Here is a 24,089-nt window from a genome sequence, read left to right as displayed (position 1 = left end):
TGATTCATTTCTAATAACAGAACTTTCATAAACTGATTAATTTCTAGTAACAGAACTTTTACAAATAAATACGCATATTTAGAGAAATAATTTTTTCTGATAAGGAAATTTAAGACGTTAAAGTATAAAAAGTATTAAATGCTCCAAGGGAAATATATATATATTTTTTGAGACGGAGTCTTGCTCTGTGGCCCAGGGTGGAGTGCAGTGGTGCCATCTCAGCTCACTGCAAGCTCCGCCTCCCAGGTTCACACCATTCTCCTGCCTTAGCCTCCCGAGTAGCTGGGACTACAGGGGCCTGCCACCACGCCCAGCTAATTTTTGTATTTTAGTAGAGACGGGTTTCACCGTGTTAGCCAGGATGGTCTCAATCTCCCGACCTCATGATCCGCCCGCCTTGGCCTCCCAAAGTGCTGGGATTACAGGCGTGAGCCACTGCGCCCGGCCTCCAAGGGAAATATTTTAAAGCTCAGAATGAGGTGAAAATCCTACTCATTTCTCTTTTTTATTTTGAGACAGAGTCTCACTCTGTCGCCCAGGCTGGAGTGCAGTGGTGCGATCTCGGCTCACTGCAACCTCCGTCTTCCTGCGGGTTCAAGCAATTCTCCTGCCTCAGCCTCCTGAGTAGCTGGGATTATAGGCGCCTGCCACCATGCCTGGCCAATTTTTGTATTTTTAGTAGAGATGGGGTTTCACCATCTTGGCCAAACTGGTCTTGAACTCCTGACCTCATGATCCACCCGCCGCAGCCTCCCAAAGTGCCAGGATTATAGGTGTGAGCCACTAAGCCTGGCCAACACTACTCATTTCTATAAGGAGATACTTCCATCTTTTGCTATGCCATCATTTTGTGCTGGAATTAGCTGGTGTTCAGAAGACAGCAGGTGTTTAATACAAACTCCATGAATGCCAGAAGGACACCCAGGGTGAAATGAGTACTCATTGATACATCTTAGCTCATGTTTTTGCTGTTTCACATAATTCATAATTTACAGAAGGGCCAGGCACAGTGGCTAATGTGTAATCCCAGCACTTTGGGAGGCCAAGGCCAGGAGTTCAAGGCTACAGTGAGTTATGATCATGCCACTGTACTCCACCCTGGGTGACAGAGCGACACTGTTTCTTAAAAAAAAAAAAAAAGTTAACAAAAGACTTTCCAATCCAGCGAGAACAAAGGGAAGTCAACAATATTACAAATGCAAAGCCCTGGGCATTTTCCCTTCTTCATGCGTAAGTACACAGAGGTGGGCATGCCATATAGCCTTCCCTCCCCTCTGTCCCCCACTGTTTTTTTTTTTTTTTTACCAAGGTTTCTCCCAACACATCGATGGCAGAGCTGGCTTCTCTCAAGGCCTTCTCGGTTAAGGGCTCTGGCTCCCCTGACAAGCCTCCCCTCCGAGCATCGCTGATGTCTGCATCACTCATTTCCGGCTCCACCACTGCCTCCCCATGATGCTTACGAATAGCTGGAAGAGGCCGCTCATCATAGGGCAGGGACTCTGCCTGCAGTAAGCGAAGGAGAGAGGAAAGTGCTGGGGAGCTCCATGGGTCGCATTCTCCAAGGCACCTCTCACGGGCAGGCTCACTGTGCTTACTTACCTGATCTGCAAGATGTTATTTTGCTAAATATCAGTATCATCAGATTAGAATAATTTATACAACAAAGAAGATGTAATTGAAAAGATTAGATGAGGCTTTCTGTTCCTTTCTAAACTTATTACAGACCTAATAAAAGCAAGGTAGATTCCGCCTCGATGGAGACTACTAAAGTAAAGGCTATTACATCTTTTTTTCTGACAAGATCTCTGATATATCCTTAGTTTATTGCTTAGAAATAAGCATCAAGCCTGATTTTAACAAACATGCTCACGAGGTGTCATCAGGTCTATTGCTTATGTGGCTATGTTCTCACTCAGCACTATGGCTCCTAGAATGGAACAGAGGTGGGTCTGGCTGGGGTGCACTCATGCACTCCATGCACGGGAACAGCACCTGACATAACACAGGTCCTCTACAAATATCCAAATAAAGTGAACGCCAATCTGAAACAGAATTACCTACATTGATCTTTGGATGAGGATCTGTGGCAGGGAGTAACTGGTCTACTGCAGAATGCTGAGGAGAAATAGTTAGAGAATATGATGAAGGCTTTTCCTGAAGGAAAGGTTCTGCAAACTGGTTTTCTGTTCCTCTTTCTTCCAGTTGTGGTAGTGAGGGCATTGGCTTTTGGTGGCGAGGACTGCCAGAACGAGCGAGGGGCCGGAGGGGCAAATCAAGAGGTCTTCGCATCTAGGGAACAAAAAGGGACATTTAATTTCAAATGCCACTGCCACGACAGACGTATCCATCTCATTCCTCCAGATGAATAAGACTTTAGAAAGCTGTGCTGGAAGAGGCTCCTTGGCACAAAGAAAAGTTTCAAAACCAAAGAGAAACTTCCACAGCGTGAAATCTCCTTGAAAGCCCCACACAATCAAGCTGCACTCATCTCAGTTGTCTCTCCACATTTCCGTGTGGACTACAAAAGTGACACACACACCCAAAATGCTAGTGAAGGAATGAACATTTGTGCATGGAGATGTCCACACATATGTGTCCCTGAAGGAGCACGGTGGTGTGGAGAAAGCACCTGGGCTGGACCCAAGTGGACTTCTATTCAGAATCTGGCACTGCTATTCACTGTGTGTACAAAGGAAAGTGATGTTGTGTAACCCAACAAGTAAAGCTGACTGCACAGTTGCTGCACACTGGGCATGGTACTGAATGTTTTGGACAGGCAGGCTCATTAATGCTTACTCTTTTTACTCCCACTTGAAAGCTGATGGAACACTGAGGCATAAAGCTGATGAGAATTAGTCTGTGATCACAGAGCTGGAATGGTGGTGCCCGGATTTGAACCCAGGCAATCCAGCTCCAGAGTGTGCTCTCTCTTTTTTTAGAGACAGGGTCTTGCTCTGTCACCAAGGCTGAAGTGCAGTGGCACGATCGTAGCTCACTGCAGCCTTGAACTTCTGGGCCCAGGTGATCCTCCGTTCTCACTCTCCTGAGTAGCTAGGACTACAGGTGTGTGCCACCAGGCCTGGCTATTATTTATTTTTTGTAGAGACAGGGTCTCTCTATGTGGCCCAGGCTGGTCTAACAATCCTCCTGGGCTCAAACAATCCTCCAGCCTTGGCCTCCCAAAGTGATGGGATTACAGGCATGAGCCACCATGCCTGACCTTGAGAGTGTGCACTCTCAACTACTATTCTGTATCTCAGGACCTTCGTTTCCTAGTCTGTCATGTGGGCTGAATGCCCCATCTGCATGAGTTCTAAAATCAGAGGCAGAGCACCTTATGGGAAACATGTTCTCAATACACTGAAGCTGTTAGTACTTCGCTCTCACTTGATCCTCACAACACCGAGGGGTCAGTGGGGCACGGTCATCACTGCCTTTTCCAAATAAGGAAGCAGTTGGAGAGATGAAGGGATGCAGCGGAAAAGCAGCAGGGCCTCAGTTTTCCTGACCCTGGCTCGTTCCCTTTCCCACGACTGTGAGCCTCCTGAAAGAACATGCTGAGGCAAAGCCTCCCTGACGTAGGCACAGAGCTGAGTCCATCTATGATAACTGTCCCCTGAGCACTGCAGAGTGTTTTACACTACACTTCAAAGGTATCTATCCACCTTTGTGAACCACACAGTTGACTCTCTGTTCTCCTAGGCTTTCCTCCACCCCGTCCAGGCTCCTGCACCCACCAGCTCGGCATCCAGGAGGCTGTGCAGCTCCAGCTGCTCGTACACCTCAGCGCGATACTGCTCCATCTGCTGCTTCTTCTCCTTGGCGAGATCATAGTCTTCCTTCTCCACGGCACAGCGTTTCTCCACCTCATACCTCCCAAGGCGCTCACCAACCTGAAGCACAAAATGTTTGCTTTTTGTTTCAAATTTGGATCAACTCACATCAAATGCAAAGCTAATTTTTAAGAGTCATGCTTGAACCATCTTGTGAGGAGAGGGAGCGAGCACAGGGAAAAGGAAGGAATGGGCCACACTCATAGCAAAGTTCTGGCTGCTGTTGCTGTACTGGCATCTAATAAGCCCATGGGTTCGTCATGACTTTCGGGATAGCTGGTTTTCCTGTTTTCCCACTGTGTTCGGGGTCTTAGTAACGAGGCGGCTGACCCTGGCACCTGAACATGAGTCTGAAGAGGTAAAGCTTCTGCTTCCATTTACATTTTTAAAGTGCTTATCTGTCTCCATAACTTTATTTTGCTGAGATCTCTGAACTCACACTAACTTCACAGCTTTTAGTAACCGGTTTCTTTTACCATGTAGTTATTCTAAGTATACATAAAACCTATTACAGGCATAAATTAGGAACTGTTTTCTCCAAAAGCCATACCTTTTGCAAATCAGCAATAGCTTGTTTTAGTTTCTTGGCATAATCATAGCGTTCCTTTTGGACGGCTTCCCGTTTTCTTTCATCTAATTTTCGTATAATCTGTGCAACTTCTGGATCTTGGTACATATCAAAAGCTAAGTCATCTAGCGGAGAAATATAGTCAGATCTCCTAAGGGAAGAAATGTATATTTTAGAGATAATGTCAAGCCCTAGGAGTTCCGTGCTGAAGATGCACAGTTGAGAAAATGCCCCTCCCTACCGTGCCCCATCATGGTTCACAGAGCATTTCCTGCAGGAGAAAATGGGTCTCAGAGAAGTAACGGGCCTCAGGTCACAGAGCTCCTAATTGCAAGCAGGTCTTTCTGACTCCAAAGCTCATGCTCTTGACCATGAACCAAACTGCACTTCAGGGCATCTGAGCCTTCAGTGCATTTGCTCAGAGTGCAGACTTTGGGCCTCACCTCGTTGTGGGCCCTGGGAATAGGACGGTGAATGTGAATCAACTGCAGAACAAGGAGAAAAACAAAAATGAAACCAAAAACAAATGGATGACCACGTCCCACCCTAAGAAATGTGACTAGCGGGCCCAAAATGGAGTCCAGGCACCGTATTTTATAACACCACAGTATTTTTTCTTTCTTTTCTTTTTTTTGGAGGCAGAGTCTCACTCTGTTGCTTAGGCTGGAGTGCAGTGGCACAATCTCGGCTCACTGCAACCTCCACCTCCTGGGTTCAGGCGATTCTCCTGCTTCAGCCTCCTGAGTAGCTAGGATTACAGGTGTGTGCCACCACACCTGGCTAATTTTTGTATTTTTAGGAGAGACACATTTTCATCATGTTGGCCAGGCTGGTCTCAAACTCCTGACCTCAAGTGATCCACCAGTCTCAGCCTCCCAAAGTGCTGGGATTATAGGTGTAAGCCACTGCGCCCAGCCTGTATTTTTTTCTTTGAGACAGAGTCCTGTTCTGTTGACCAGGCTGGAGTGCAGTGGCATGATCTTGGGCTCACTGCAACCTCTGCCTCCTGGGTTCAATCTATTCTCATGCCCCAGCCTCCCAAATAGCTGGGACTACAGGCGTGTGCCACCACGCCTGGCTAATTTTTTGTATTTTTAATAGAGATGGAGTTTCGCCATGTTAGCCAGGTTGGTCTTAAACTCCTGACATCAGGTGATCCACCCATCTCGGACTCCCAAAGTGCTGAGATTACAGGTGTGAGCCACTGTACCCAGCCAACATCACAGTATTTTTGATGAACATGATAGGTTAAGAATTGCTACCACTGAGGTTTTACTCAAAGGGTTAAGTTGTATGGTGTCCACCACTATGTCCTAGAGGAGATCAGAAACATTCCTTCAGCAATAAGCGATCTTTTGTAGCCACCTGAATAACTCATTTCTGATTAAATATGACCTCTATTCCTCCTTTTGAGCTCTAGGTAGGGTCTAGAATGTAAACAATAAAGCTAGTCTCACCAAGCAACAAAACCTTACTAGAGGACGAGGATTGAAGTGTCCCAGCTGCTGTATCAAACCCATTAAACAAGCCAGCTGCTTACGGTGACTTGAACATCCTTCGAGACAGGTACGTTTTAAGGAAAACATTTGTCATAAAAGTGTAGTTGGTGAATCTATATTATAATGAATTCAAGTGGGGTATGGGAATAGGCCCCCTTTAAGTACTCACAGCCCCCGCTGGCATCTCGGGGGGTCACGGTATTTTGCTCACAGCAGCACCACAGGCTGGTGGCTGGGACGGCACCAGCAGCTCTGAACTGTATCTGATCCCAGGGATGACTAAACGGCGAAACATTTTGGGGTGTCTACAAGATCACATTAACTATTTTTAGTGTAACACATATGACACTCTAAGTCACGTTGCCTTGCTGTCCCAGAGATGAACACAAAGACTTCATTTGATTGTAAAAATCCTTCAAAGCAAACATCATGTCCTGTGGCACCCAGTCCCAGCTCCTGTTGATTCAGCAGCAGCGTGGGGTGCCGTCTACCCACTTCGGTAGAGAACCCCCAGTGGCAATGACCAGATTCCACGTCCGGCACAGGCCCACACATGCCAGTTACACAGCTTTTCCCAGCCCTTGCACTTAGCCTTCATAAAACCCCGGGCGTGGGGCAGGACAGGCAAACCACAGCCTGCCATCCCACCCGGCTAATTGGATTAAGGCAACAGATTTAAAGTCTAAATCAAAATGACAGAAAGCAGCTTTATTGGAGATACTGAGACACTAAAGACTTAATCAGTTTGGTTGTTCCTGCCCTGCTGCACTTGCTTCAGTAAGGGCAGAGTCCCAGCCGCGGTCCTTGTGGCGAGGCTGGCAGGAGGGAGGCAGCCATCCACTCTCAGCGCTCATTCCCCACAGTGCTTCCAATCCCCAGCTTGAAGGATGGGAAGAGTACTGTGATTTTTCTATTAGGCAAAGGAGGCATCTGAGGGAGAGACTGAGAGGCTGCTGTTATTTTTTTTATAGACATTATATGAATAGCCTCTACTCTCTAAGCACTCCACACTCACAAGTGTCTGTGACAGCTCTGGTCTGCACCAGGCCTGTGGGGAAGTGGGGCAGCCTCTGCAGGAGGGAAGGCTCGCTGTCCACCAGTGCACACTCAGCAAATCGCACGTGGCTCCTGAGCAACTGCAGAGAAAATCTGATCCACATTGTGTACAAATAGAAGAGCCTGGATCAAGAATTAAATCACTTTATGCGAGCAGTCTGTATGCGGGTAAAAGTGAAATTACACCAAACGTTGCGGACAAATTTGAAATTTCTATTAAAGTTTAAAAAGTTGATCTTTATTGGGAAGCTGCTGTCAGAGAAGAACCAAGGATTATTTGGGATTCCTCTTTATTTTTAAAAAACTTTTTTTTTTTTTTTTTTTTGAGATAGAGTCTTGCTCTGTCCCCCAGGCTGTAGTACAGTGGCATGACCTTGGCTCACTGCAACCTCCATCTCTCAGGTTCAAGGGATTCTCCTGCCTCAGCCTCTGGAGTAGCTGGGACTACAGGTGTGCACCACCATACTCAGCCAATTTTCGTGTTTTTAGTAGAGAAGGAGTTTTACCATGTTGGCCGGGCTGGTCTTGAATTCCTGACCTCAAGTGATCCGCCCACCTCGGCCTCCCAAAGTGCTGGGATTACAGGTGTGCACCACCATGCCTGGCCTAAAAAACATTTCAATTCCTCTTTTGTCTCATTGCGGCAACTATGCCAGCCCTTCCCTTCTTTTCTTTAGACCAGGCACCTCTGGAACGGAGTCCCCTCGTTGTCATCCACAGCAGGTAGGTGGCAAGGGAGCCACCGTCCCAAAGAGGTGCCCAGGACAGACAGGGTGACCGAGGATGGCGCAGTGGGGCCCTTTAGCTCTCCAAAGGTAGATTCACCCCCGGTCCTTACACTGCTAAAAAAAAGGAGAAGCGGCAACAGCAGCAGAAAAATATGTATACTTTTTTTTTTTTTTTTTTTGAGACAGGGTTTCACTGTCACCCAGGCTGATATACAGTGGCATGATTTCGGCTCAAGCAATCTTCCTGCCTCAGTTTCCTGAGTAGTTGAGACTACAAGCACGTGCCACCAGGCCCAGCTAATTTTTGTATTTTTAGTAGACATGGGGTTTTGCCATGTTACCCAGGCTGGTTTCAAACCCCTGATCTCAAGCAGTCCTCCTGCCTTGACCTCCCAAAGTAGTAAGATTACAGGCGTTAGCCACCACACCCAGCCTACAATTGTTAACATGAAGAACTTTCCCCGTATCCTTTTTTCTTTTTTTTCTTTTTAGCTAAACTTAGCAGTGAGAAAAAATATTTTTAATGGGTAGAGAGGGATTGGTAAAAATTGTGTTTTTTTTTTACATTGGTAAAAACCTATGTGATACATAGTTTTCACTCCTCTAAACTTTTGAAGAGGCCGTAAGGTGATGTCTGTAGAACTGATAACCTAGGTTAATTAATATCTTTGATTTTTACCATGAATTTGCTTGTGCTGATAAAATATCAAAGGATGGCTGACAGATCTTTGTTTAAATGCATTTTAGGAAACTTCTAGTAATATCTGAATACAAGAAAGGAAGTAGTCTCTGCTGGGGAGTAAATGAAGGTGTGTGGCTGGGTACGGTGGCTAAAGTCTGTAATCCCAGCACTTTGGGAGGCTGAGGCGGGTGGATCACCTGAGGTCAGGCGTTCGAGAGCAGCCTGGCCAACATGATGAAACCCCATCTCTGCTAAAAATACAAAAAATTAGCCTGGGTATGGTGGCGGGCACCTGTAATCCCAGCCACTCGGGAGACTGAGGCAGGAGAAGTGCTTGAACCCAGGAGGTAGAAGTTACAGTGAGCCGAGATGGTGCCATTGCACTCCAGCCTGGGTAACAAGAGTGAAATTCTGTCTCAAGAGAGAAAAAAAAAAAAAAGGGAAAAAATAAATGAAGGTGTGCTAAACAAAACAGTGACCTTAATCTTTATGTAATTTTCAGACAATCCAATCAGTGGCTTATCCAGCTCTAAACTGAATTTAGAGGCTCCAAGTCCATAATCCTTTGGAAATGACGGACCCTTTCACGATTCTGAGGAAAGTAACAGAAGTTCATTGCTGGGGAGCAGGACTCTTACCTGGTGTAAGTTCCTTCTAGAGCAGGGTCCTCGCTGTTGTGCCCAAGGTAGTGGTCAATCAACTTCTCTCGAGAGGCCTTTGGGAGCAAAACAGCTGCTTAGTGTCTCAGAGAGAAAGAGGAACAGCACAAAACCTTAACTACAAGACTTATTTCATATAAAGCTGTCAACAATGTTCAGTGATCCTCCTCTTTCGGAGGACAGCTAAAACTGTTAAATAAAAGTTTAATATGCTATAGCTCCTAAAAATCATTTGAAAGTTATTCACTAGTCAATTTTATGCAGATTATAAAAATGATACTTTTTTTTGGGTGAAAATAAACGACCCCCTCCAGTTAGAAATACATTTACTTCCTTAGGAATTAAAACTTTCCAAACTTACAGTATTGCTTTCATCACTGAAATCTGCAGGGTCTCCAATGATATTTATGGCAACCAAAGCAACCTAAGAAAGTGTTAAATTAACAGAAATTAAATATACAATGTTTGAAATGACTTAACCCCTTTATTTACATACTTTGAGACAGGGTCTCGTCTGTCACCCAGGCTGGAGTGCAGTGGTGTGATCATTGCTTACTGCAGCCTGGACCTCCCGGGCTCAAGTGATTCCCCCACCTTAGCCACCCAAGTAACTGGGACTATAGGTGTGAACCACTATGCCCTGCTAATTTTTGTGTTTGTTTACAGAGATAGGATTTCACCATGTTGCCCAGGCTGGACTTAACTCCTTTATAACAAACTGACCTATACTGTTATCAAACGGGATGATGTATATCAAAGTGTATTAATTGTTAAAATGTTATGCTAATGTAAAGAATTTTTAATAATTAACAAAGAATTTTAAATAAATTATGTAAGTTAGTATTCTAATGCTTAACCAAATGGTTATTTTAACCATTTAAAGGATGTTCTAGCTGGGGGCGGTGGCTCACGCCTGTAATCCCACCACTTTGGGAGGCTGAGACAGCAGGGTCACCTGAGGTCGGGAGTTCGAGACCAGCCTGGCCAACACGGAGAAACCCCGTATCTACTAAAAATACCAAATTAGCTGGGTGTGGTGGTGCATGCCTGTAATCCCAGCTACTCGGGAGGCTGAGGCAGGAGAATTGTTTGAACCCGGGAGGCAGAAGTTGCAGTGAACCGAGATTGCGCCATTGCACTCCAGCCTGGGCAACAAGAGCGAAACTCCGTCTCAAAAAAAAAAAAAAAGAAAAAAAAAAGAGAAAAAAAAGACATCCACTTGAGATTCAGTATGGAGCTCATCTTTGAAGGATCTTGGGAACTTAGATGATGAAAAGTTAACACAGCTCAGAATATCCAAGTCGGTAAGTCTCACCTGAGGTGGGGAGTCACTTTTCCATCCTGCACCCCCAACCACTGTAGACCAACTACTTAGCCAGGTCATTGCTGGTCAACACATGCAGGTGGGGAGAGGAAGGAAGAGGGTTAACAATCATTCTTCTGGCTTCCTGGCGTGTCATGCGGAAGGCGCCAGGCAGCTTAACTGGACCTTTGCTCTCTGGTCCAGCTCACCCGCTTTGGTCTAGAGATTTGATTTGCTGGGTGCTCGCATTCCTCTTGGAAGGGGCAGGGAGAGTTGTAAATACTTGTGCTAATTAACAAGATTGCTTTGGACACAACTGATTTCTACTACACTAATCATGTGAGAAAAAGAAAGAAAAGGAAAGAAAGGGAGGGAGGAAGGAAGAGATGAAGAATCAGCGGATTGGAGCTGGAGAGATTCTGGATTACACGCAACATTCATGTATCCGCAATTTTTACTAGGGGCTTTACCTCGTGCACGTTGGGAGGGTTTATTTAGAACTGTGCTGTCCTACACAAATAGGATGTGAGCCACATGTGTTATTAAGGTTAAGTAGGCACATTAAAAAATTAAAAAATGCGATTAACTTTAATAATATAGGTTAACACAACATATCCAAAATATTATCATTTCATCACATACAATTGACATAAAAGTTCTCATGAACTGTTTTGCATTCTCCTTTTGTACTGAGTCTCTGAAGCCCACTGTCTGGTGATGCTGGCAGCAGCTCTGGGCACTAGGCCAGTTCGTGGTAGGCACTGGCCACGTGTGCCCAGAGGCTGCTGGATCAGACAGCACAGCTCAGAGAGCTCAGCAGTCTCCCAGAAGAGATCCTCTCTTGTAAGATCATCTTGAAAATGCATCTAAGAAAAGATATGTGACCACATAATCCCACAAAGAAGGTAGGGGCAGGATCGAAGGCGAAGCTGCATGCATCTTACCTGATTATATATGTTGTATTTGTTGGCATGGTTTTGGTGAAAAATCAGTTTAAGAAATTGTCCTACTGCATCCACATAAACTGATTTTAGTTCCCGGGCTTTGCAACCTGTCTTTTCATTATCACAGAGAGACACGTAGCTGAAAAACAAAACACAACTGAAGAATACGCTGATTTGGCCGGGCACGGTGGCTCACGCCTGTAATCCCAGCACTTTGGGAGGCCGAGGCGGGCGGATCACAAGGTCAGGAGATCGAGACCACGGTGAAACCCCGTCTCTACTAAAAATACAAAAAATTAGCCGGGCGTGGTTGTGGGCGCCTGTAGTCCCAGCTACTCGGGAGGCTGAGGCAGGAGAATGGCGTGAACCCGGGAGGCGGAGCTTGCAGTGAGCCGAGATCGCGCCACTGCACTCCAGCCTGGGCTGGGCGACAGAGCGAGACTCCGTCTCAAAAAAAAAAAAAAAAAAAGAATACGCTGATTTGAAAATGTGCTGTTCAGTAAAACTGCCCCCTGCTCTGATTGAACTCAAGAGGCTTATTTATTTTTATTGTTTTATTTTTTAAAGCTAGACTACCCCTACGCAGGATCAATAGGTTTGAATAAAGCTAAGTCTAGAATGAAAAACCTAGGAAAACCCCCTAGAACTCAAATTCTAATTAGTGTTCTTGTTTTTTTTTTTGAGACGGAGTCTTGTTCTGTCACCTAGGCTGGAGCGCAGTGGCGCGATCTTGGCTCATTCCAACCTCTGCCTTCCGGGTTCAAGCAATTCTCCTGCCTCAGCCTCCCAAGTAGCTGGGATTACAGGCACTCGCCACCACGCCCGGCTAATTTTTGTATTTTTAGCAGAGACACAGTTCACCATGTTGGCCAGATTGGTCATCTAATTAGTATTCTTAAGAAAATTTCTACATCTGAAAAGTAGAGTTGAACAGAAGAATTCATAGAAATCATAATGCTGCTTTTTAAGCATGTTCAATAAGAGGCAGGTGTTAAGAAATTATGTACTCTTGAACCAAATAGAAGTATATAACATAGGACCAAAAGTTAAGGGACAATTCATCTTTAAGAGCTTTCAGGGCCTGGCGCGGGGGCTCACGCCTATAATCCCAGCAATTTGGGAGACCAAGGCGGGAGGATCATAAGGTCAGATCAAGACCATCCTGGCTAACACAGTGAAACCCTGTCTCAACTAGAAACACAAAAAATTAGCCGGGCATGGTGGTGGGCGCCTGTAGTCCCAGCCACTCCGGAGGCTGAGGCAGGAGAATGTTGTGAATCCTGGAGGCGGAGGTTGCAGTGCATCAAGATTGTACCACTGCACTCTAGCCTGGGCGACAGAGTGAGACTCCATCTCAAAAAAAAAAAAAAAGAGCTTTCAGGTAGAATTAGTCTAAAAGCCGCCACTATACATTTATATTTCATTCTTACCCAAGTCTTCGAAATCGCTCTGCTTGATAGGGTGCAAAATATTCAGGTAAGCTTTCACTAATGTAGAACTCAATTTTACTTGAAATCATATACTGGTGAGCAAGTAACTGTAGTTTCCTTATTCGACATCTCTCCACCATTTGAAGGACAATTTCTTGTGGAAATTGGCAAAATCTGAAAGCAAACACATTTTTATTTTTTCTGAACAATTCCTCCAGAGGGTTTCTAGATGCTAGCATCTCATTCTTGCAGGTAAGAAGCATTAACCACACACCCACTTTGAACTGGACAGTCTGTAGGTAGTGATGGTACAAAGTTGCCTGCGACATGATTCCCGTTCTCTCGAGCTTGTCATGTTGGAGCTGAAGCTTGGGATTAAAAATTTGACTTGAGCTGCCTGTAACCCTATAGGAATCATACTCTTGGTAGCTAGTAAATGGTCTGATATGAAACCTGAAGTTTTTCAAAAGATAAATCAATCTTACGAGGTGGCACTAGTGGGCAGGATGGAGCCAAAGGATCTTCCACGGGAACTCAAATGCTTAAGGGCCCCAAGGTTTCAATACTGAAGGAGTGCCTGCCATTCACGCATAGTGGTCTAGGGAGAGAAGCCTATGGTATGGCCCGTGCTGGAGCTTCTAACTTTGCTCAAAAGTGACATAACTTTTTTTTTTTTTTTTTTTTTTAGACAAGGTCTCGCTCTGTCCCCCAGGCTGCAGTGGTGTGATTATGGCTCACTGCATCTTTGATCTCCTGGGCTCAAGTGACCCTCCTACCTCAGCCTCCTGAGGAGCTGGGACCACAGGCATGTGCCACTGTGCCTGGCTAAAACTTTGACCAGGCTGGTCTTGAACTCCTGGGCTCAGGGGATCCTCTCCCCTCGGCCTCCCAAAGTGCTGTGATTACAGGTGTGAGCCCCTGTGGCCAGCCCAGAAGTGACATAACATATTAAAAAACTAAGAATTGGGTAGAGAATCACAGCAGTCAGCAAAGACCCTACATTGCTTCCAAAAATGCAAAGGCTCAAGAGAGGCACATTTGGGGCAGGAGGGCAGCTGGCACAAACTGGGAAACCGAGCAACTTTGAAATGAAATTCTTTAGTCTTTCATGTCAGTAAAGTGCTGCTTTAGATAGTTAAATGCAGGGCACATAAATTATCATTTGTGGTGAGATTATCTGAACATAAGGACAATAAGTAATCTATTATTTAAAAATCTTTATTAAAAAAAAAACAAAACTCCAAAACTATTTAAAGAGAAGCAAGACAACCAGCAAAGCTTTGAAGTATACAGTCATGCACTGCGTGAGACAGTGGTCCCATAAGATGACAACACTGTATTTTGACTTAGCTTTTCTATTTTTAGATATACAGATACCTACTGTGTTATACTCGCTACCGTGTTCAGCTCAGTCACGTGCTGTACAGGTTTGCAGCCCGGGAGCAATAGGCTATGCCACAGAGCCTAGGTATGTAGAGTAGGCTGTACTACCTGGGTTTCAGGGCACTCCAGGTGTTTGATGAAATCGACTGATGATACATTTCTCAGAATGTCCCCATGATTGAGTGATGTAGGATTGTACTTTTAAAAATCCTTCCAAAATGGGCCTATGATTTAGCTACTCAAATGCAGCTGATCAACAGTTTATAGACGAATCAAAAATACCTTTCAAGAAACCTCACAGTTAAAAAGGCTAGTATATATTTGTCCTTTCAAGATAAATTGACAGATACAGATTTTTAAAAATAAAAATAATTTGACAACCAAAAAAATGGAGGCCCAGAGGCTACGGTTGGTGCAAACTTTATGCTTTCTTGGAAAAATGTCTTGCTCTGAAGGGTTTAGGCTCTCTGAATTCTGAGGTCACACGATTGGCACTGGGGGTCTCCCTGGATCTCTTTAACCTCACTTCAGTGTCTCTCCTGGAGCTGCATCAATCTATGCCCTGAGCTCTGATGTAGAGGGTCCCACATTCTCTCTGACCTGTGGTAACAGGGCGCCGTGTCCTGCCGTTGGGAGGCGAGGCTTCAGGGTATCCTCCTTTGTCTTTCTGCGATATGCCTGACCTCAAGGAAGTCAAGAGACCCCGAGCCAAACCCAGTGGGAGTCTGTGGTGACCAAGGGCACATGGATCCTTTTCTTAGGTACGTCCTCTGAAAGCGTGTTACTGAAGTGAGTGTAGGTTATGCCCTTTAAAGCAATACCATGTCAATGCACAAGAGAACCATATGGGTGTGATTTCTATTACCAAAAACCGTGGCTGGGCGTACACTCGAGAACCTTCAATCCCCATATAAACACGGAACAAGTACAGTGAGCGTACAGGACCTCTGCAGAGGGGATGCTGCTGCCTGGGAGAGGCACGAGCAGGCTCACGGGGAGTCTGGGAGGAGAGCGCGGAGCGCTGGGCTGCCCCCGTGGGTGTGCTCCTCCTCCTGCCCTCCAGCCATAGGTTGGACCCTGTTAATGCTGCCTGCACGGGCAGAGCATCGGCCCCGGCCAGGGCAGTGTCAGGATGCTGGCTCGCCTGCAATCCCAGCTCCACGGGTGACAAAGGTGCTGTCTGGCCCTTTCTGCTTGACTCTTGCTTCATTTCTGTTCATTCAGAACTCACTTCCGGGAAATGCAGGGACAGGGGGTCTTATTTGTTGCGTCTCCTCAAAAACCCCAAAAGGAAAATATGTTTTAATTTTAAATGAGATTTACATTCAATTTTCAGCAACATGTCTTCTGAATAAAAGCAAGACACAATTACATCATTGAATTTAAAATGCCATACATATTTACGCATTCATGAGTTAGGAATAAATAGTAACTTCTCAGGCTTGAAAGCAAGTCATGAAGAGCACAGAGCTGACGAGGTGGGATGGGTGGAAGTGGATTTTTAATCACATGACTGAGGGCGGAGGGCAGATGCCAAGTGAGTGCATGAAGGGGCTCAGCTGTAAAGACCAAAGCAGCAGAGGCAAAAAGACTTAAATGTTTTAGGAAAATAATCAAGCAAAACACTCATCTAATGAACATTTTTTCTGAGACAGAGTCTTACTGGGTCGCTCAGGCTGGGGTGCAGTGACTGTTATAGCTCATGGCAGCCTTGGACTTCTGGGCTCAAGGGATCCTCCTATCTCAGCGTCCTGAGTAGCTGGGGCTACAGGCAGGAGCCACTGTGCCCAACTGAACATTTTAACAAAAGTATACGCGTGTTTAAGAGAAATGTGAAAGACACAATCTTTTGTGTATAAAAGCATATACAAGCAGTTATTTTGGTTAAAGCTTGGTGTCACATAAAAGCAGTTATTTTGGTTAAAGCTTGGCGTCATATAAAAGCAGTTATTTTGGTTAAAGCTTGGTGTCATATAAAAGCAGTTAGCCACACACTCTTTCATCACAGGAGCCCAACTGTAAAAGCAAACAAAGCTGCACGTGCCATCTCTGCACAGAAACTTGATGAGAATGTGCAGCCCAGCGTGTGATCAGGGAATACGGTTAGACAATTACAGGGCCTCATTTCTCTTCCTTCTCCACATCTGCACGTTTTCTTCAGGGAGTGTGAGCGAATGTTATAAGTGAAAGAGGGTCAACACATTTCATTTAAAAATATAAACAGAAAGAGATGCCTGACACTGCACCGCACGCTGACATCCTCGGTCCTGATGTCCGAGTGATAGTAAAATTGGAGGCTTTGAATGAAAGGAGCCCCTGTGCCCTCCTCAGGGACCCGGGGCCGACTCCCAGCCCAGGCCCCACCCCGTCCAGCCCTCACCTAGGTGAGCGCCACCCACTGACGGTCGGTGCGTGGATCATGAGCTCCCGGGCACTGAAGCCGTCTTCGTGTCCAGATGAGCTGACGACAACAAATCCAATCTTGTGGGGCATTCTGCGCGTTTGGGCTGTTTATAAGAGAGCAGGAAAGATTTCTTTAAAACACAGGAATTCACAAACACATGAACATTTAAAGGGTTAGTTCATGCCTTGCTGACACACACAATAATGCACTAAGTATTCAGAATTTTCCCATCTCTTTGAAAGAGTCTTTTTTTTTTTTTTTTGTTAAACACTTTGTATAGATACTTCTGACTCTGTTTAAGGTATCTTTTAAGTTATCTTGACTTTTCCCAAACATGTGTCCAAAAAGTTTGACCAGTGTTGTGGATGGTGTTCCCCAAAAAGATACGTTAAAGTTCCACCTGTGGTACCTGTGAATGTGACCTTATTTGAAAATAGGGTCTTTGTAGGTGTGATCTAGTTAAAACAAGGTCCTCGGGGTGGGCCCAATCCAATGTGACTTTTAAGAAGAAGGGAAGAGACACAGCCACACAAAGGGAGAGCACCATGTGGCGACAGAGGCAGGCACCGGAGCGACGCATCTCTAAGCGGGCCTCCCGAGCACAGCTGAGGACAGGCGAGGGCGGCCAGCAGGCACCCAAGGCTAGGAAGAGGCCAGGAGGGATCCCCCCATCCTCCAGAGCGAGAGTGCAGCCCTGCCCACACAGCCTCCAGAATGAATTTCTGTTGTTTTAAGCCATCTAGTTTATATTTTGTTATGGCAAAAATAGTTTTTCTCTAGAATATAAACACAAATATATTTCTATTAGTTAGGAAACGAATAGAACCAGTACATTAATTAGTGATACAACAACAAGGGGGAAAAGGCAACGTAGGCGCTAGCCTAACAACTGCGAAATGAATGCGTATGAGCAGAGGGAAGAGCAGGAATGACAGGCAGGCGTATTAAGTACAAAAACGTTCATGCAGAGTCAGGCTGAGGGACTGACTCACAGGACATTGAGCCCAATTTGCTCGGGGACTCTGGGTTACTTTTCAGTTACTAAGCCAGTCAGATTCTTCCTAAGTAAGCCAATTTGGGTTAGGTCTAAATCATCAGGAAAACAAAAAAAGTCTCCTCACTAAACTAGGATAAAGAAGACTCCATTAGAAGTTATCTGGGATAAGATAAACTATTAACTGAAATTCCCAATAGGAGGTAACATATAAACATACCCCCAAGTAAAACTTTACGTATTTTGACATGTTTGATGCATGATCTAGATCTTTCTTTTACTTTCATTGAGAATTTGAGGAGGACCACTTCAATATATTAATTCTTGGCTGGCATTATTGCTGATGTTTTTTGGAATGTATGAACAAAAGCACTAGAATAGAATGACATTGAGATCCTAGTTATTTTTTGCACAAAGTTCACTGCAAGACGTTACTGTATATTAAACGAAAACAAAACTAAACCAACCCAGAAAATAATTTTTAAAAAGCCCCCCAAAACAGGATGAGGCTGGGTGTGGTGGCTCACGCCGATAATCTCAGCACTTTGGGAGGCCGAGGTGGGAGGATCACTTGAGCCCAGGAGCTCGGGACCAGCCTGGGTAAGATAGTGAGACCCTGTCTCTAAAAAGACCAAAAAAAAAAAAAGAATTTTGAAAGGATGAGTGTGATTCAACCCACTGTTAGCTGCACAGCCACACCTGTACTCCCGGCACCCTATGCCAGAAACGCACAGCCCATGGCTCCTCCTTCCTCGTGACCTAGCACTTCTGGGTCGCTTGGGCTCTGAGCCCAGAGGTACTTTTCCCTTGGCCACAGCATCTGTCTTCATCCACTCCCCACCCAGCGGTGTGCCAGGTCTTATCAGGCCTACCCTTCCTTCGGATCCCACTGTCTTTTCTAGACAGCAGCTGCCTGGTGTCCTTACCTGGAGCACCTCCCTCAGACAAGTCCTAAGCTCCTGTTGTGTGAACGCACTTCAGACCCAGCTCTAGTCATCTCCATCTATGTCCCACCTCCAGAGCTCTTGGTGGGCTCCCCATCTACGGATCAATGAGCCCACTCTCCCCTGACCCTCACTTCTTGTCCTGAATTCTGAAGTCCAGCCAAACAATCAAAGCTCTAAGTTAATACCCTTCAGCTCTGAAGCCCTCCAATCCTTTCATCATCTTTCTATCCTTTTCTGAGACAGAGTATCACTGTGTCGCCCAGGCTGGAGTGCAGTGGCGTGATCTTGGCTCACCGCAGCCTCTGTCTCCCGGTTCATGTGATTCTTGTGGTTCAGCCTCCCAAGTAGCTGGGATTACAGGCATGTGCCACCATGCCTGGCTAATTTTTTTTTTTTTTTTTTGGTATTTCAGTAGAGATGGGGTTTTGCCATGTTGGCCAGGCTGGTCTCGAACTCCTGGCCTCAAGCAATCTCCCTGCCTTGGCCTCCCAAAGTGCTGGGATTACAGGTATGAGCCACCATGCCAGGTCCCTTACATCATCTTTAAGGGCAGGGCCTGTCACTCCCTATCCCACCTTGAAAATAGCTCTTGTGCTCAAGCTGTTGGGTTCCAGTCTCCAATTTTTTTCTTTTTTTTTGAGAGGGGGTCTCACTCTGTCATCCAGGCTGGAGTGCAGTGGCGCGATCTTGGCTCACTGCAACCTCTGCCTCCTGGGCTCAAGTGATTCTCCAGCCTCAGCCTCCCAAGTTGCCAGTATTATAGGTGCACACCACCACACCCAGCTAATTTTTATATTTTTAGTAGAGATGGGGTTTCACCATGTTTGCCACACTGGTCTTGAACTCCTGACCTTAGGTGATCCACCCGCCTCGGCCTCCCAAAGTGCTGGGATTACAGGCATCAGTCATTACGCCCGGCCCCATTTTTTCTTTTTTTTTTTTTAATACAGGTTCTCGTTCTGTTGCCCAGGCTGTACTGCTGCAGTGGCGTGATCATAGCTCACTGCAACCATGAACTCCTGGGCACCAGTGATCCTCTTGTCTCAGCCTCCTGAGTAGCTAGGACTACAGGCACATGTCACCATGCACAGCCACTTAATTTTCTTTTTTGTAGGGATGGGGTTTCACTGTGTTGCCTAGGCTGGTCTTGAACTCTGGCCTTCAGTGATCCTCCCACCTTAAAGTGTTGGGATTACAGGCATGAGCCGCCAATCCTGGCTAGTCTCTGATCCTAACCAACACTCTCTGTTATGGCTCGAAGACGTAAACATAGGACCTTTTCTGTCAAACAGAAGGGTGTTTCCAGTATGCTATACTGCCCCCAACAAATCTAAAACAAAGTACTGGCATTTAAGAACCAGCAAAGAGAAATGCACGGGCACTGTGGAGACAATGCTATTACCTCAGTCTGGTATTTGAAAAGGATTCCTTTTTCAGTTTACACCCTCCCAAAGCCCTTCCAGTTGTAGCCTAGGGTACCCTCTGTGTAAACCTTCAAGTGTTACATAAGATACTTGGAGTGTCACTGAAGATTGCCACTGTTAGGCTCTATAAAAGTCACCATTAACAATTTGGGAAGAAGCAAAGCTCTGTTGAACGTCCAGTTATTGGCTAGTCTTCCTCACCAGAGGCATGTGGGATCCCCGTTGTCCCTGGGACAGTCATCGGCATCCCAACAAGTGCCAGAGTACATCTCTCCCCAGGCAGCGATTATTCCATGGGGGTCTCATCCCTCACTACGCTTTTCCTAGTGCTGGCATGGCAAAAGGCAATTAACTATAAATTCAGCGGAAACTCAATGTAGCAACTTCCATTTTGTTACAAGAGTGGGAAACAAAACTTGTTTCTGATTATCTTTTTTTTTTTTTTTTTTTGAGATGGAGTCTCACTCTGTTGCCCAGGCTGGAGTGCAGTGGCACACTCTAGGCTCACTGCAAGCTCCACCTCCCGGGTTCACGCCGTTCTCCTGCCTCAGCCTCCCAAGTAGCTGAGACTACAGGCGCCCGCCACCACGCCCGGCTAATTTTTGTGTGAGCCTGCCACTAAGCCCGGCTCTGATTATCTTTTTAAGAAGACTTAAGTGTGACCGCGCGCGGTGGCTCACGCCTGTAATCCCAGCACTTCGGGAGGCCGAGGAGGGCGTATTACTTGAGGTACGGAGTTCGAGACCAGCTTGGCCAACATGGTGAAACCCCGTCTCTACTAAAAATAAAAAAATTAGACGGGCGTGGTGGTGGACGCCTGTAGTCCCAGCTACTCGGTAGGCTGAGGCAGGAGAATCGCTTGAACCCGGGAGGCGGAGGCTGCAGTGAGCTGAGATCGCGCCATTGCACTCCAGCCTGGGCGACAGAGTGAGACTGTCTGAAAGGCTTATGGGTTTCTGGTCAAGTCATCTTAGCGACTGAAAGGGCTTCAGAGAAATCTGAAACTCAAGTGCAAACAAAACAAAACAAACCCCAAAACAAAAAACAACCAACCATCAAACTTTAATCTCTACAGCGGCAGAGCAACTTTCCTCAAAGTTTTGCTCAGCAGAACACATCTGAAACTGACCCGCTATGTGCTATGCATCCAGAACAGGAAAAGCCGGACCTGAAAATAATATTCCACGCTAAATGGGCCGTCTCGGCCGGGGCAGGCGCTCCCAGCACCCATGCTGCGCTCCCCGGCATCTGGCACTACCGGGCCGCGCCGGCTCTTCGGCAACAGCAAGCCGGAATCTAACTCCACACCGTCCGGGCTTGCACCGCGCACCCAGGCTTCGTACCCAGCTCCCAGGTGGGGACCGCGTCCCCGCGGCGCCCGCGCCCCGCTCCCCACTCCGGCCCTGGCCCGGCGCCGCAGCGGCCCGGAAGGTACCTGCTCAGAGGGAACGGCCCCGACTTGCGCTGCCGCAGCCCCGGTGGAGAGGGCGGCTGGGTCGCAGCGGTGCCGCGGCCCGGGGAAGCGGCCAGGCGGCGCCTCAGCACCCGGACCCCGGGGGCGGGCGGACCCCGGTCCCGGCCCCGGGCCCGGCCCCGGCCGCGGCCCCGGCCCTCGTGGACCTCCTCGGCAGCCGCAGCTTCCTCAGACGCAACTCAAGGGGCGCCCCCTCCGCCGCCCCAGTCCGCCTTGCACTCCAAGCTGCTGCGGCAGTGACAGGGAACGAGCAGCCCCGGCAACCTCTGCCCATCGCCCCGGCCGTAGCCGCCGCTCTCATGACAACCAAGCCCAGCCCTGGACCGGGGCCTCTGCGCGTGCGCGACCCCGCCCCGTCCCCGGCCGCGCCGGCGCACAAGGGGAGGCCCCCCCCCCCACGCTTCGCGGGCGCTCGGGGTAGTGTAGTTTCCGGGGCCACGGCACCTGGGGCATACCAGGTGGTGTCGCGCCTTTGCTTTCCCGAGCCTTCTGGGTAAGGTAATGTAGTATTCGTGAGGCGACGCCTGCGCACAAGACCACGTTGGGCCTCACTTTTCCCAGGCCTTCTGGGTAATGTAGTTTCCGGGATCCGCGCCCCGCCTGTGCCAGCTTGCAGAGCTCACCAGGTGCAGACCCCTGCGGCCAGGGCGAGGACGGATCTGAGCAGCCAGCCAGCAGGTGCCGCCGCCCGCGGGACCCAGAGGCCTTGAGCACATCTGCAATGCTCCAGAAGCCCAAGAGCGTGAAGCTGCGGGCCCTGCGCAGCCCGAGGAAGTTCGGCGTGGCTGGCCGGAGCTGCCAGGAGGTGCTGCGCAAGGGCTGTCTCCGCTTCCAGGTGCCCGCCGGGCTGGGCGGGGACTGCCGGCCGGGGAGGTGTGTGGGGAGAATAGGAGGTGCCGCTTTTCCTCTTCCAAAACAGAGGGTGCGGGCGGCGCCCGGGGCGGGTAGTTTTCGTTCGCCTCAGCCGCTAGGCCCCCGGGCCCCCGCAGCCTGGGGTTCCTGAGCCTGGCTTCAGAGCGCAGGGGGCTTGGGGGGCGACCTAGATCACCCCTTCCCTCTTCCCACCGCTCGGGCAGGACAGCCCTGCATCAGAGCTAGGAAACCCGGGTTGAGTGCCAGGTGCTGGCACGCGGGGTCACGGCTGCTCTGCCTGCCCGGCCTCAGCTTCCCCTGGCGTAAAATGAAAGCCTTGACTGGGTGGGCTCTGCAGGCCCTTGCAGCCCTCGCAGCTGGGGATTGCAATCGTCACCTTATTCTAGGGTGGTTTTCTTTTTTGGACCAGTACTAGGGTTACCAGGTGTGCTTTGCCGGGGTCGGTACGGGTTGGGTGGGAGTTGCCATAAAATGCCTAAAACTGACCAGTGCAGAGTAACAGGGAACCAGACTCCAGCAAATTAACAGTGCCCCCTGCCGGCCACACTTGTGCACAGAGGCATCCAACCGTTCTCCTTCGTGTGCCGGCACCGCCCTGGCAGCTGTGTGCTGGGGGTGGTGGTGGTCAGCTCCCGGTAGCAGGGAGGCCGCGCTGTCAAAGACAGGCTCTATTTGAAGTACCCTCAGGAGCTCATTTTAAAAGGGTGAATCCTGCAGAGCCAGCAGTCGCCACCTGTTGTATGTTTTTCCTGACTCTTCGATTTTTAGAACGGCCCGCAGTCAGGCGCCCTTGCTCGGCTCCCTTGTCCTTGCCTGGGCGTTGGCGTGGCTGTGGTATACAGGCAGCAGCCTGAGCCTGCTTCTTTAAACACAGCTCATTCTGGTCGTTTGTGAGGCCTGCAGATGAAAAGCCCTCGTCTTGAGACCCTTCCTCCTCCTGTCGCCTCTCCCGCCCCTGCAGCTCCCTGAGCGTGGCTCCCGGCTGTGCCTGTACGAGGATGGCACGGAGCTCACCGAAGACTACTTCCCCAGCGTTCCCGACAACGCCGAGCTGGTGCTGCTCACCTCGGGCCAGGCCTGGCAGGGCTGTGAGTGGCAAGGACCTTGGAGGTGGGCGGGAAGCTGGCACTCTCGGAGGTCCTGGGGGCTTAGCTCCGGGTGCCCATCAAGGTGGGGAAGGGTCCCCCTTACTGTGAACTCTCGGGTCTCAAGGAGGAAGCCCTCTGGAGTCAGAACCGGTCAGCATCGCTTAGGTGGCAGAGTCCTCAGTCCTCTGGTTCATGAACTCAGCTGTTCGGTTGGTTGTCTTTTTCTTCAAAAAATCTTGTAATTTCATTTACGTTCATTTGAGGTGTCCTAGCAATTCCCAAGAGTAGAGGGAGGGCTTTGGGGTTGGGGCCTGCACAGTTTCGTGGGGAAGGTGGGGCCAGGAATAGACACCCTTCTTTTCTGCTGGGCTGAGCACCCTTCTGGAAGGCCGGAGTGTTGGTTCGTGGGATGCCCTCACATTGTTCTCGGTTGGTGTTTGCTGAGATGCTGTCCTCAGGGCTCATGTTGGGGGGCAGTTGCTTTGAGAGGTGGTTCTTTATGGGTATCTGTATTGAAGCCTCAGGACACAAAGTCCCGCCTTTCAGAACCAGCTGAATGCCAAGGTCTGCGCTTGTTTGACTCCCGTAAAAGAGAGCTTTTGGCCACTGGGGCGGGAGACGCCATCATGTGCCTTTACCTGGGAGAGTCAGCCAGTGTTGTACAAAGGAGGTTAGGCTCCAGGAGATGCTTCTGGTACCCCAGGAAGGACATGGCTGCTCTGAGGGCTGGAACTCTGGCTCCTTGGCCTGAGGAGCAGAAAGAGAGAAGTTGAGGAGTAACGTCCATGTGGCCACCTCCC

At 48.2% G+C, this 24,089-nt stretch overlaps 2 protein-coding genes across 8 annotated transcripts in view; one reads left to right on the top strand and one right to left on the bottom strand.

The window, feature by feature from the left end:
• Window positions 1-22,164, bottom strand: part of CEP104 (centrosomal protein 104) — a 43,464-nt gene extending 21,300 nt beyond the window's left edge. Inside the window, exons 1-11 of one of the 3 annotated variants that reach the window (XM_077978172.1) lie at window positions 21,290-21,434; window positions 20,908-21,022; window positions 16,466-16,592; window positions 12,703-12,876; window positions 11,273-11,411; window positions 9,387-9,449; window positions 9,005-9,081; window positions 4,384-4,552; window positions 3,738-3,893; window positions 2,062-2,289; window positions 1,306-1,503 (exon numbers count right to left, since the gene is read on the bottom strand). In XM_077978172.1, the coding sequence (XP_077834298.1) occupies window positions 1,306-1,503; window positions 2,062-2,289; window positions 3,738-3,893; window positions 4,384-4,552; window positions 9,005-9,081; window positions 9,387-9,449; window positions 11,273-11,411; window positions 12,703-12,876; window positions 16,466-16,578 (1,317 nt within the window). In that variant the 5' untranslated portion in view covers window positions 16,579-16,592; window positions 20,908-21,022; window positions 21,290-21,434. Of the gene's footprint in view, window positions 1-1,305; window positions 1,504-2,061; window positions 2,290-3,737; window positions 3,894-4,383; window positions 4,553-9,004; window positions 9,082-9,386; window positions 9,450-11,272; window positions 11,412-12,702; window positions 12,877-16,465; window positions 16,593-20,907; window positions 21,023-21,289; window positions 21,649-21,951 lie in introns of those variants that run through there. The other 2 variants (XM_077978163.1, XM_015138975.3) reach the window with 2 other exon arrangements.
• Window positions 21,904-24,089, top strand: part of DFFB (DNA fragmentation factor subunit beta) — a 30,319-nt gene continuing 28,133 nt past the window's right edge. For 4 of the 5 annotated variants that reach the window (XR_013409167.1, XM_015139220.3, XM_028840768.2 and 1 more), the window contains exons 1-2: window positions 21,904-22,163; window positions 23,163-23,289. Coding sequence is in view for 4 of the 5 variants with exons in the window: in XM_015139220.3 (XP_014994706.1) it covers window positions 22,050-22,163; window positions 23,163-23,289 (241 nt within the window). In the remaining variant the exon portion in view is untranslated. Of the gene's footprint in view, window positions 22,164-23,162; window positions 23,312-24,089 lie in introns of all 5 variants that reach the window. The other variant, XM_028840762.2, reaches the window with a different exon arrangement.

The sequence above is a fragment of the Macaca mulatta genome, chromosome 1 (genome assembly GCF_049350105.2).
Source record: "Macaca mulatta isolate MMU2019108-1 chromosome 1, T2T-MMU8v2.0, whole genome shotgun sequence".
Lineage (NCBI taxonomy): Eukaryota > Metazoa > Chordata > Mammalia > Primates > Cercopithecidae > Macaca > Macaca mulatta.
Note: the sequence above shows the minus strand (reverse complement) of the source record. Positions and strands in the feature narration are given on the sequence as shown.